This window comes from Rhinopithecus bieti, unplaced genomic scaffold (assembly GCF_001698545.2).
Source record: "Rhinopithecus bieti isolate Rb0 unplaced genomic scaffold, ASM169854v2 scaffold_34317, whole genome shotgun sequence".
Taxonomy (NCBI): Eukaryota; Metazoa; Chordata; class Mammalia; order Primates; family Cercopithecidae; genus Rhinopithecus; species Rhinopithecus bieti.
This window is the reverse complement of record NW_016814779.1, coordinates 1171760-1185414: the sequence shown is the minus strand read 5'-3', so window position 1 is coordinate 1185414 and position 13655 is coordinate 1171760. Positions and strand designations below refer to the sequence as shown.

The window sequence follows — 13655 nt, the reverse complement described above, 5'->3', positions numbered from 1 at the left end:
ACACACACACACACACACACACACACTTCTAGAATATATATTTATATATATTCTAGATACATATATCTAGAAGTTCATTTTATGATAGGGATATATATATATATATAAAAACATAATCACATTTATTTAAGAATGTATGCCAATATCAAATGGCACATCCCGACAATGTAAAAGCTGCAATTACATTTGCATCCACCTAATACGAGTTTTTTTCTGGACTTCTGAATCTACTCCACTTATACCTATATGCCTATTATTATATCAGAATCATATACTCTTGATTACTATCACTTTCTATTAAGTTTTGAAAAAAGGAAATGTGAGTCCTCCAACTTTTTCTTTTTTATCCAAGATTGTTTTGGCTATTCAACTTTACCATGCCAATTTTATTATGCTAATTTTAATGTGAATTTTAAGATCAACTTGTTGATTTCTGCAAAGCCAGCTAGGATTGTGATAGGGATTGCACTGAATCTGTAGATCAATTTGAGGAGTATCGCCGTCTTAACAATCAGGGCTTTCAATTTATGAGCACAGGATGTCTTTCCATTTATCTATGTCTTCTTCAATTTATTTTGATGATGTTTGTAGTTTTCAAGTGTGGAAAGCTTAAGCTTAAACTTATTTTTGTTAAATTTATTCCTAATATTTTATTCATTTTAAATACAATTATTTTGTAATGAAATCATTGTTTTATTTCAAGTTTGGATTATTCATCGCTACTATATGTAAATATAATTTACTTTTGTATGTCTCAATATTATATCCTCCCACTCTATTGAACTAATTTATTAGCTCTAATTTGTGTGTGTGTATATATGTATGTGTATTCCTTAGAATTTTCTATGGACAAGATTATGTCATCTGCAAATATAGTTTTACTTTTTTCTTTCCAACGTGGATGACTTTCTTTTATTTATAATTTTATTTTATTTATTTTATTGCCTAACTACCCTGGCTAGCACCTTCAATACAAAGTTGAAGTAGAAGTGGTGGGAGGAGATATCCTTGTCTTGTTTCTAACTTTCAGGGAAAGCTGTCAGTTTTTCACCAGTAAGTATGATGTTAATTATGAGTTTTTAATAGATGACCTTTATCAGAATGAGGAAGTTCCCTTTTATTACTAGTTTGTTGAGTGTGTTTATTATGCAAGGGTATTGGATCTTTTAAAATGCCTTGTCTTATTATATTGAAATTATCGTGTTTTTAAAAAATTCCTTACTTTGTTAATGTGGCATATGATATTGATTTCTGTATATTCAGTCAACCTTGAATTCCTAGGCTAAATGCAACTTGGTCATGGAGTATAATTATTTTCACATGGTGTTGAACTTTATTTATATTATTTTGTTAAGAATTTTTGTGTCCATATTCATGAAATATATGTTTGCAGTTTTCTTGTCACGTATTTGTCTAATTTTGAAATCAAAATAATACTAGCCTCATACAATAAGTTGGGAAGTGTTCCCTTCTCTACTGATTTTTGAAAGAGTTTTTCAGGATTGATGGTAATTGCTCTTTAAATGTTTGGTAGAATTTTCCAGGGAAGACCCTGGTGCTGAGCTTCCTTTATGAATTTTTTTAAAATACTAACTTAATATATTTACTTACTATAAGTCTATTAGATTTTCTATTTCTTCTTGCCTCAGTTTTTGTATTTAGTGATTTCCTAGGAATTTGCCCATTTAATCTGGATTATCTAATTTGTTTGCATATAGTTGTTCACAGCATTGCCTTATAATCCTTCTAATTTCTGTAAGGTTGGTAGTAATGAATCATCTTTCATTCATAATTTTGATAACTTGACTCCTCTCTCTTATTTCTTTATCAGTATAGCTAAAAGTGTCTCAATTTTATAGATCTTTTCAAAGAACAAACTTTTGGTTTTATTTTTTTCTGTGTTGTGTTTCTAGTCCCTATTTTATTTCATTCTTCTCTAATCCTTAGTGTTTCTTTCCACTGTTTCATATGGGTTTAGTTTGCTCTTCTTTTTCTAGTTTCTCAAATTGACCAGTGAGGATTTTGATTTGAGATTATTCTTCTTTTTAATATGTGTTAACACCTACAAATTTCCTTGTTTCTTTTGCTGTCTCCGCATTCCATAAATTTTGGTATATTATGTTTTCATATTCATTTACTGCAAAGTATTTTCTAATATTTTTTATGATTTATTCCTTGACCCCTCTATGTGTTTATGTGTTCTCATCATTTAGCTCCCACTTATAAATGAGAACGTGCAATATTTTCTTTTCTTTTCCTGTGTTAGTTTGTTAAGGATAATGTTCTTCAGCTTCATCCACATTCCTGCAGAGGACATGATCTCATTCTTTTTATAGCTGCATGGTATTTCATGGTGTATATGTACCATATTTTGTTTATCCAATTTGTCATTGATGGGACATTTAGGTTGATTGCATGCCTCTACTATTCTGAATAGTGCTGCAATGAACATATGTGTGCTTCATAATAGAATGGTTTCCATTCATATGTTTATATATCAAGTAAAGGGATTGTTAGGCTGAGCAGTATTTCTGTTTTTAGGTCTTAAAGAAATTGCCATACTGTTTTCCACAATGTTTGAACTAATTTACACTCCCACCAACAGTGTATAAGCCTTCCTTTTTCCCCACAACCTCACCAGCACCTGTTATTTTTTAACATTTTAGTAATAGCCATTCTAACTGGTGTGAAAGAGTATCTCATTGTGGTTTTGATTTGCATTTCTCTAATAATCAATGATGTTGAACTTTTTTACATGATTGTTGGCTACACGTATGTCTTCTTTGTAAAAGCATCTGTTCATGTCCTTTGCTCATGTTTTTATGGAGTTGTTTTTTCTTGTAAATTTAATTTCTTAGAGATGCTGAATATTAGACCTTTGTTGGATGCAGAGTTTGCAAAAATTTCCCCTATTCTGTAGGTTATCTGCTTATTCTTTTGATAGGTTATTTTGCTTTGCAGAAGCTTTTTAGTTTAATTCAATCCCATTTGTCAACTTTTGCTTTTGTTGCAATTATTTTTGGTGTTTTCATCATGAAATATTTGCCCATGCTTATGTCCTGAATGGTATTGTCTATTAAACTAATATTGAAAATCTTCACAGAACTGGAAAAAAAAACTATTTAAAAATTCATATGGAACCAAAAAAAGCCCAAATAGCCAAGGAAATCCTAAGCAATAAGAACAAAGCTAGAAGTATTATGTTACCTGACTTCAAACTATATTACTGGGCTACGGTAACCATAGACCAATGGAACACAATAGAGAACCCAAAAATAAGACCACATACCTACACTATTTAATCTTCAACAAAGCTGCCAAAAACAAGCAATGGGGAAAGTACTCCCTGTTCAATAAATGAAGCTGGAATAATAGGCTAGTCATATGCAGAAGAATAAAACTAGACGCCTTCCTTACAACATATATAAAAATTAACTCAAGATAGATTAAAGACTTAAATTAAATACTTATTTTATAAACTTTGACTCTTAACTCCTTATCAGATATATAATTTACAAATTATTTTTCTCAATTTGTAAGCTGCTTTTACATTTTGCTAATTGTTTCCTTTGCTGTGCACTAGGTTTTTAGTTTAATGTAGTCCCATTTATTTACTTTTGCTTTTGTAGCCTGAGCTTTTGATGTAATATCCAAAAATAATTGCTGAGCCCAATGTGAAGGAGATTTGTCCCTATCTTCTCTTCTGGAGGTTTATGATTTCAGGTATTACATTTAGGTATTTTATCCATTTAGAGTTGATTTTTGTGTGTTGTGTCAAATAAGGGTACAATCTCATTCTTTTGCATGTGGTTATACAGTTTCCCCAGTGCAATTTATTGCAGAGACTATCCTTTCCTTATAGTAACCTCTTGGCGCCCTTGTTGAAAATTAATTGACCATATATGTTTAGATTTATATCTGGACTCTCTATTTTATTCCACTGGTCTATGTGTCTGTTTTCATGCCAGTATTACACTGTCTGGATTACTGTAGTTTTGTGATATAATTTTAAATAATTAGGAGGTGTGATGTCTCTACTTTTATTTTTCTTTCTCAAAACTGTTTTGCTATTCAGGATCCTTTGTGGTTCCACACAAATTATTTTTTTTCTATTTCTGTAAACAATGACTTGTGAATTTTGATAGGGATTTTTAAAAATCTGTATATCAATTTAGGTAGTATAGACATTTTAATATTAATTATTTTAATCCATGAACATAGGGTATCTTTTCATTTATTTGTGAATTATTTAGTTTTTTATTAATGTTTTATAGTTTTCAGTGTGCAGTTCTTTAATTTCCTTGATTAAATTTATTCCTAAATATTTTAAAAGCATCTTTGATTCATGTTAAGCCAAATATACCACAGTACTAATAGTCTACAGCATGTATTTTAGTAAATGCTAATTTTGTCAAAAGTCTCTTACCTTTTATTCTATTGCTTAAGACAAAGTGGTCAGACATTTTTCCTGTGGGCATCAGATAAAACAATGCTGTAATTCACATTATGTAATTCCAAAGGAATAAAGCTGCCAGTCTCCCTCCCTGTAAAATTAAAATCCATGATCACAAGCCCTCCCTTCAAGTTAATTGGTAACTACACATTAGATTCCTAATGTAGTTAATATCCTGATTTACTGTTTTCCTCAATACACTTAATTTCTCAAAATATACAAAATAAATTTAATGTTAATAATTCCAAGATAATTGTAAAACAGACCCTCTCCCTCACAATCCTCTCAGCCCTATGCAGTGGTTTTCACCTAAGGACATGCATGGAATCAAGATTTCTTTTATCGATTTACAATCTGGTACTGATACGACTCCCTCAAGCATCTCTTGTGTTAAGTTCTCATTTTTTCCAACTCAAATATGGATAAATTCCTTATGTTTTGTCTTTAATGCGTCCCACCTATACCAAAAGCTAAGATTTAAACATACATGAATCTCAAAAACACAAGTCATAAATGTAAAGCCAATGTAGCTTCATGCAATTCTCTAATAAATTAATATTTCTCCAGAAAAATTATGTTTGTGAAACTTAATGCATGTACTATTGTCTAGGATTATAGTGCAATTCATAACTGTAGATGAAAGCAGGTACATATTGTTATGTAAGAGAAAGTAGAAAGTATTCAGATTTAAAGACTAGCTTCAAGATTGATTTACCTTTTATCTGAAGGTGTGAATTACTCATTGGCAGTAGTTTGGAATAAACTATGTGTTAACCATAAACACAACTGGAAGTTTTCTCAAAAAGATGTTAATATGACTATGATTCTCATATCTTAATAAATGTTAGTCAACCATGTGTAGATTCTTCTCTCCTGAGACTAGGATTTGAAGCATTTCTGTGTATTAGTAAAGTTTAAAAATTTGTGGCTGTGGCAGCATCTTTTATTCTATTCAGTTTAGGTTTACCACGAATATTTTAAAATATTTTGATTTACCTTAAATATTCAAGATTTACTCCATGGCCTACTTCAGGCGGTATAATTGACAACCTGTCCTACATTGAGTGTAGGCTCTAATTCTCACTTGTGAAATATATTCCACATTTATAATAGGCAATTCTCTAAGCAAAATCTTTAGCGTTACATTCCCAGCTATTCCATTATTTTTCTCCTTTCTTTGTATGTTTCCAATCTGGCAGCCCTCCACATCTTTCTTAGCTATATATTCTCTTTCCCTCCACCAAGACCATTGAGTCTGCTTGATACTAGGGAACTCTTTAGGCTTTCAGGATAGCTTTTTCATGCTTTCCAATTTTAGCTCAGCTGAAGAATTCTTCTCCAAAGATTTCTGAAGAGAAACTCCTGTTCTGATCTTTCCCAAACATATGTTGAAATTCCAGTGGGAAGCAAAATCTTTACCCCCCAGGAGTTCCTCCATCCTCAAATGTTGAGTTTCTGCACTTTGGATGACCTGTCCCACTTCCATGCTAACAAGAATACCAATTTCTGCTTTCTTGCTATAATAAGGCATATCTCTACTTCACATATTTTCCTCCCTATTTAACCTCTGAAATGTATGGCCATTCCCACTCATTCTCTCTCATATGCAGGATTAACACTGTAGACTACATTTGAATTTATTTCATTTTGTTTGCACACTAATTTCCAAAGGCTTTTTACCTGAAGGAAAATATATTTATCTACTGTCTATGAAGTCTTCTTGCAAACAATCCCTTTCTTCAGCATGACTTCCTCAACTGCACTAAGAATTTGTATTACACAGTAGATACTTGTTGACATAGAGTGGAAGTTGACTGCACTTCTAGAAAGCACCAGTAGTTCTTGCTCCATTCTACTCTGTGTTAGAGATCTACTAAACTGCTTTCCCCTCATCTCCAGGTAGCATCACATCTAGCTAACACCAAGCATGCAGTAAATGGCATGTCTGCATTTCTTCACTAGCCCAATGTTTCCATACTAGACTGAAAAAACTGAAGGGCATTGACTTTTTTCAGAATATATAGGCAAATATAAGTTGTTTCAAGTCATCTTATTCAAATGTTGTCTTTGAAAAGCTCAGCTTATATTTTTGTTGTAAATTTTTCTTTTTTTTTCAAAGAAAATGAACTAAGTATAGTTAAAAATGTATTCCATTTATGTCCTATTATCCCTTATCCCCTGACTATTCCACCTGCTTGAAAATATTTTCCCAAGTGGCATGAAAACAATAGTGCCATACTTAATTACTACCACATCCTTACCTTTCTTTTCCCAGGGTAGCTGAGTGATTAACTTTTCCATCAGAAAGGCTTGAATTCAGGTCATGGTTCTCTCCTATTACAAGTTATGTGATTGTGGGGAAATTATTTAATTTCTCTGAGTCTTATATATAAAATAATTATCATCATGATTACTTAATTCATAAGATTACAATGATAATCAAGTGAGATAACCTACACAAGAAAGTTAATGTCCCTCCACATTCTTTAAAGTAATTAATTATATCACCAAAAGGTGAATGTTAAAATGCTGGATTTCTAAGGCTTGGTCAGAAGACTTCTAGAAATTAATCTTCAAGTTTTAGTTGGATATTAATATGAATATTAATAAGATGATCTGGTGATTTGTTATACTCCTGATGACTGTTCATTCTTTTTACAGGATTAAGAGTCACAACCCCTGATGTCAGGGAGAATAAATCCATCATTTCAAACATAACAGTAACAAGTGTTACACCTCCAAATGCTGTTTCAACATTGCAAAGTTCCAAACCCAAGAGTAAGTACGAGGATTTGTGCTGAAGTGTTAAACTAGTGTGTTGGATAAAACTAGTTTCAGAATGTTTTCCAGCATACAACTGCCAAGGAATTATATCCTGTTTAAATTGTCTCTTAGTCTCTACCCAATAGAATAATCATTTGGCAGCCTCATCTTTTACAGAGATACCCTAGCACACTGCAGCCACAAATGAATGGGTCACAACAAAGATTAATGCAAGACTGGGCAGTAATCTATGATATTACCTGGCACTAAAAGGACAGCTCAGCCAACAAATTAGACAACTTAGATGAAATGAGAAAATTGTTAGAAAGAAATAAATTACTAAAACTGACTCAAGAAGATATGGAAATCTGAAAAAAAAAAAAAAAAAAAAAAAACCTATAATGATTAAAGACATTGAAATAGGAACTAAAAATATTCCTGTAAAGAAAACCCCAAGCCAAGATGGCTTCAATTGTCGATTCTATAAAGTATTTCAGAAATAAATTATACTAACTCTTCCCAAACTCTTTTAGAACGTAAAGGAGGGGAAAACACTGCACAGATAATTATCTGAGGCTAATGTTACCCTGATACCAAAGCAAGAAAAGAATGAAAAGAAAAAGCAAGTAAAGAAAACTACAGGCCAATATGGCTCTTAGACATAGATGCAAATATCCTCAATAAAACATTGCAAAAAATGAGTAGCAAGTTAAAAAGAATATAAAATATGAACAAGTCAGATTTATCCCAGAAATGCAAGATTGGTTTAACATATGAAAACCAAAGAAAGTAATACAACATATTAGTAAAATCAGTACATGTAGAAAGCGCATTCAACAAAATCTAACATTCATTCATATTAAAAACTCTCAATAAACTAGAAATATAATGAAATTTCCTCAACTTGATAAAGGGCATATACAAAAAGCCTACAGCTAACATCATACCTAATAAAGAAAGACTTAATGTTTTCCCCTTAAGATCTGGAACATACCAAAGATGTCTATTCTTATCAGTTTTATTCAACATTATAACCAGAGGTTTTAGACAGTACAGTTCAACAATGGATAATACATAGATCCATTTAGATTGAAAAGGAAGAAATAAAGCATTTTTTATTAGCAGACTCATAATTATCTATGTAGAAAATTCAAAGAATTCACTATCAAACTACTAAAACCACTAAAGAGTGGTTTGTAGCACAGGATATAAAATATATAAAAGTAAATTATATTTTTGTATGTTAACAGTGGCAATCCAAAATAAAATTAAGAAAATAATTCCATTTTCAATAGCATCAAAAGTATAAAATACATAGAAACAAATTCAACAATAGAAGTGAAAGATTTGTACACTTAACTACAAACTATTTTGGAGAGAAATTAAATATCTAAAGAGATATTACATCTTTATAGATTAGAAACCTCAATATTTATATGATAATTCTCTCCAAGTTGATCAATAATTGATTAATATATTTAATGCAATCCCTACCAGAATCCCAGTTTTTTAAAATAAATTGGTAAGATGACCCTAGATTTGTACAGAAATAAAAGGACCTGGAATAGTCAAAACATTTTGAAAAGAACAAAGTTGGAGGACACAACCCAATTTCAAAACTTATTCTAAAGCTATTGCAATCAATGGACCTCAGAAACATTATACTCAATGAAAGAAGCCATACACAAAATATGACATGTGGTATATTCCACTTACAGTAAATATGCAGAAAAGACGTTTTATAGGGACAGAAAGCAGATAAGTGGTTGCCTGCAGCTGGAGATGGGAGTGGGAATTGATTCTAAATAAGCTCACAGGAGTTTTTCATGTTGATGGAGCTGTTCTAAAACTGGATTATGTTGATGGTTGTACAATCCTACAGATTTACTAAAAATTATTACTTGTATACTTAAAATACTTGTATACTTAAAATGCGTGCATTTAATGGTGTGTAAATCATATTTTTTATAAAACTTTGTTGAAAAGCAAAAGGAAAGAAAATGATGAGCCTAGCCAATCAAATTTTCTTTCTGAACTAGAAAACCCAATAAACAAACAGCAGGAGTTAGCTACAGGAATTGAAGCTGCAAAGTTTAGTAGTGGGAGTCTGCGGTAGTCATGGCAAATCATGTGCATACCTGTGGCATCCAGAAGCAGTTAATATGAGTAAACAGGATTGACAGAAAAGAATGGAGAGTATGTTGGGAGATGGGAATACCCTGTGAGCAAAATTAAATTGTTTGTGTGAGGCAGAGAGAGAAATAGAAGCTAGAACTCCCATGATTTCTGATAGCTTTCCAGTTCCAGTTTCCTCACAACAGATACTTCTCACATTCTCGCCTCCATGATATAAGTAATTTGTATGTATAGTAAACACATTTGACTGGAAGAGTTAGGAATATAGGTAATGGATGCATTTTTGGTGTATCCATAGTCCTTAATAAGAAATAGCTACAGATGAATCATAGTGTCTAAGTCTTTTCTTGGGAAATCTCTAAGGTAGAAAGAGATGGGAAGTAGAAATTGTGACTGTCCAAGACCTACTCTTGTCTAGAAACTTCAGAAACATAATTTTTCTCTTTTGTATTATAATCATCTCAAGCACAACATACAGAAGTTTGCCCAGAAGGAGTCTAATTTCACACCATAAGGGTAAACTAATACTTCTTTGTAATGAGACAGTCACCCCATAGAGGAATTTGAAGAGCAGAATCATCTCTTCTTCATATGAATAACATTTTCATGTCGTAGTGGTTTGGTTTCTGATAAGTAGAACCTATTTTGTAAGTCATATATATCCAAAAGGCACCTTTAGGAAACCAAAATTCATCTACCTAGAATATGATGGCTCCTATAAAATAAAAATAAAACTACTATATATACATCTGCAAAGTATATAGCAGCTTCTGGAAAATCAAACTCAAATAATTTGTATCCTGCACTAAATACTCACCCATTCAGTGACTTATGAGGAAGAAAATGTCATTCAGGGTCTGTGATTTATTAAACCTAGTACATGTCAGAAGTATGTGGTCAGCCCATGAGTCAATTAAGACTTTTAATTCCACTTCAATGCATGAAGTAGAATGCTCTCTGCATCTCAGTTCTGGGAACTGTTGTATTGATTTCGCTTCTAAACTCAGTTTAAAATGGCTTTCTTCCAAGTAGTTAAAAAAAACACATCAAAGTCATTTTCTTAAGAAATGAAACACTCTGGAAAGCAGGATAATGAAATAAGCGTTTTTACTGTTGGCCATTGCTTTTATTATTTGATAAACAAGTTTTATACAAATTTTTTTATAATTTATTATTACATTTATTTCTGGGTCAGCCATTATTCCCTAGATTCCTCTCTTTTCTTAAGGTGCTTACTGCCCAACATAGACACTACTTGATATAATGAGATTGTACACATTTCCATTTGCCAAGTGATGAAACCAGTACCTCTCCCAGATTCCTGGTTAGGAGAGCATCACTCCCTTTCCAACCATCACACATAAACACATTTAGGATTAATGGATACTGGACAGAGAGATAGACAGAAAACAAAACAATCTACTGTTGGTTAAATGTTGAACAGCTGAAGATTCAGCTTCCTCTTAAATATCTGGGCAATGGTTCCTTGGATAAGAAATATCAGACAAATACATTGTGGGTATTTCATCTCAAGATGAAAACAAGTACAGGTTTAATTTAGAGTAGAAGAGCTAGTGAGATTTGTTGCTTTATTCCCTAGAAAGTTGGAATTCAGATCCAAAAAGAAGATCATACTCAAAACATTTCTCTCTAATCTTTTCCCATTCTCTTAGAGTGGTGTGTATTTTTCCTATTTAAAAGGAAACAAATTTCTAGAATCTTAGAATTTTAAGATAGGACTTCTCATTAGTCTAGTGCTCTGACTTTATTATTTTAAAATGTGGGCTTTTGAATTAAATATTATCTTATTTACTAAAATCCTTCAGAGGATTATCTATGTACCTGGCATTATCCTGGATTGTGATAAGTCGTTGTATATTAGACAGACCATGCTATCATGAAATTTACCTTCTAGTGGATGAAAAAGATAAATAAGTTAAATATTAATAATTCAATATCAGTGATACTCTAAATAATAATAAAACAGTAAAAAAAAAGCAAGTGATGATGGTAGTGCCAATTTTCATAAGGTGTTCAAAAATCCCTCTCTGAACAAGTGCCATTTGGAAACAGAACTAAATAAAGTCAAGAAGTTAACATATGGATATTTGGGGAAGAGAATTCAAAGAGGAAATACAAAGTGCACAGGTGCTGATATGTGGGTGGATTTAAGTTGTTTGAATAAAGAGAAGACATCTGTGGTTGAGTGGAAGGAATGAAGGGAAGAAAAGGTAGCAGATGCCATTAGAGCAGGAATCAGGGGTCAGTCCAGACAGGGCCACGCAGGCCATGGTAAGGACAGTGAATTTTATTCTAATTGGACACACAATGTGATGGAGAGTTGAGAGCAGGGCAATGATATGATATTATTTACATTTTCAAAAGACCTAAATTGTAAAATGACTAGGAGAAAACCTAGGAGAAATGCTTCTTGACATTAGTCTGTGGAAAGATTTTTCAGATACAAAATCAAAAGCAAAGGCAACAAAAGCATAATTAGACAATTGAGATTGTATCAAATGAAAAGGCTTCAGTGCAGAAAAGGAAACAGTCAACAGGGTGAAGATATAACCTACCGATAATGGTTTGGCTGTGTCCCCACTCAAATCTCAGTTGAACTGTAGCTCCCATAATTTCCACGTGTCATGGGAGGGACCTGGTGGCAGGTAACTGAATCATGAGGGTAAGTCTTTCCCATACTGTTCTTGTGACAGTGAGTAAGTTTCATGAGACCTGATGGTTTTATAAAAGGCAGTTCCCTTGCACAAGCTCTCTTGCCTGCTGTCATGTAAGATGTGACTTTGCTCCTCATGAGCCTTCAGTCATAGTTGTGAGGCCTCCCCAGCCATGTGGAACTGTGATTCAATTACACCTCTTTCTTTTATAAATTACCCAGTCTCAGGTATGTCTTTATTACCAGTGTGAGAACAGACTAATACACTTATAAAATGGAAGAAAATATTTGCAAACGATACAAATGTTAAGAGGTTAACATACAAAATACATAAGGAACTCAAACAATTTAATAGCAAGAAAAACAAATAACCCAATTTTAAAATGGGCCAAGGATCTGAATGGATATTTCCCAAACAAAAGGACATACAAATGGCCAACAGACATATTAAAAAATTCTCAACATTACTAATCATCAAGGAAATGCAAATTAAAACCACAATGAGGTATCACCTCATACCCGTTAGAATGGCTGTTATCAAAAAGACAAGAGATAAAAAGTTCTGGCAAAGATGTAGAGAAAAGGGAAATCTTGTATACTGTTGATGGAAATATGAAATAGTGTAGCCATTGTGGAAAACTGAAAGGAGATTCCCCCAAAATTAAAAATATAGCTATCATATGATCCAGCAATCCCATTTCTGGGTACATATCCAAGGAAATTAAATTAGTATATCAAAGGGATATTTAATTCTCATGTTCAACACAGCAATATTCACAATAGACAAGATATGGATTCAATCTAGGTGTCCATTAACAGATGAAGAGGTAAAGAAAATGTGGTATATATACACAATGGGATACTATTTTGCCTGGAAAAAAAGGAAAACCTGTCATTTGTGACAGCATGGATAAACTTAAGAGGTTATTATACTAACTGAAATAAGTCTGGCACAGGAAGACAAATATTGCATAGTTTCCTTTACATATGGAATCTAAACATGTTGAATTCATAGAAATAGAGAGTAGAATGGTAGTTATTAGAGGCTGGAGAGTGGGGGGTTGGGTAGGGTGGGAATGAGAAGATATTGGTCAAATGATACAAAGTTTCAGTTAGACAGGAGGAATACTTTCTGGAGACCATTTTACCACCTAGTGTCTATAATTAATAATAATGTATTTTCTACTTTAAAATTACTCAGAAAGTAGACTTTAAATGTTCTGACCACAAAAAAACTAACAAGTATGTGAGATGATATGTTGATCAGCTTGATTTAATCATTCCACAATACATATATATATATATATCAAAACATCACATTGTTCACCATATGTATATATATGGTGTACACACACACAAAATATTTTCATATACTGAAAATATTAGAGACATACATATACTGAAAATGCCTAGAGATGTCTATACTGAAAATGTCTTCATATATTGCAAATGTCTAGAGACAGAGAGAGAGAGAGCATCTGAGGTAATGGGTCCAGCTAGGAGGAGTTGTCCAACTTAATAAACTAACTAAAAGAAGTCCTACAAATTCATGTAATTCTCAAGACAGAGAAAGCCAGAGAAGACTTGCCATCCACTGGAAAGTCAGTTTAATACTTTTTTTTTTTTTTT

At 32.4% G+C, this 13655-nt stretch overlaps 1 protein-coding gene across 2 annotated transcripts in view; it reads left to right on the top strand.

Moving 5' to 3' along the window:
- The window catches only part of EMCN (endomucin), a 125582-nt gene that overhangs the window by 46612 nt on the left and 65315 nt on the right, over positions 1–13655 (top strand). For both annotated transcript variants that reach the window (XM_017852374.1, XM_017852375.1), the window contains exon 4: positions 7115–7231. In XM_017852374.1, the coding sequence (XP_017707863.1) occupies positions 7115–7231 (117 nt within the window). The remainder of the gene's footprint in view (positions 1–7114; positions 7232–13655) is intronic.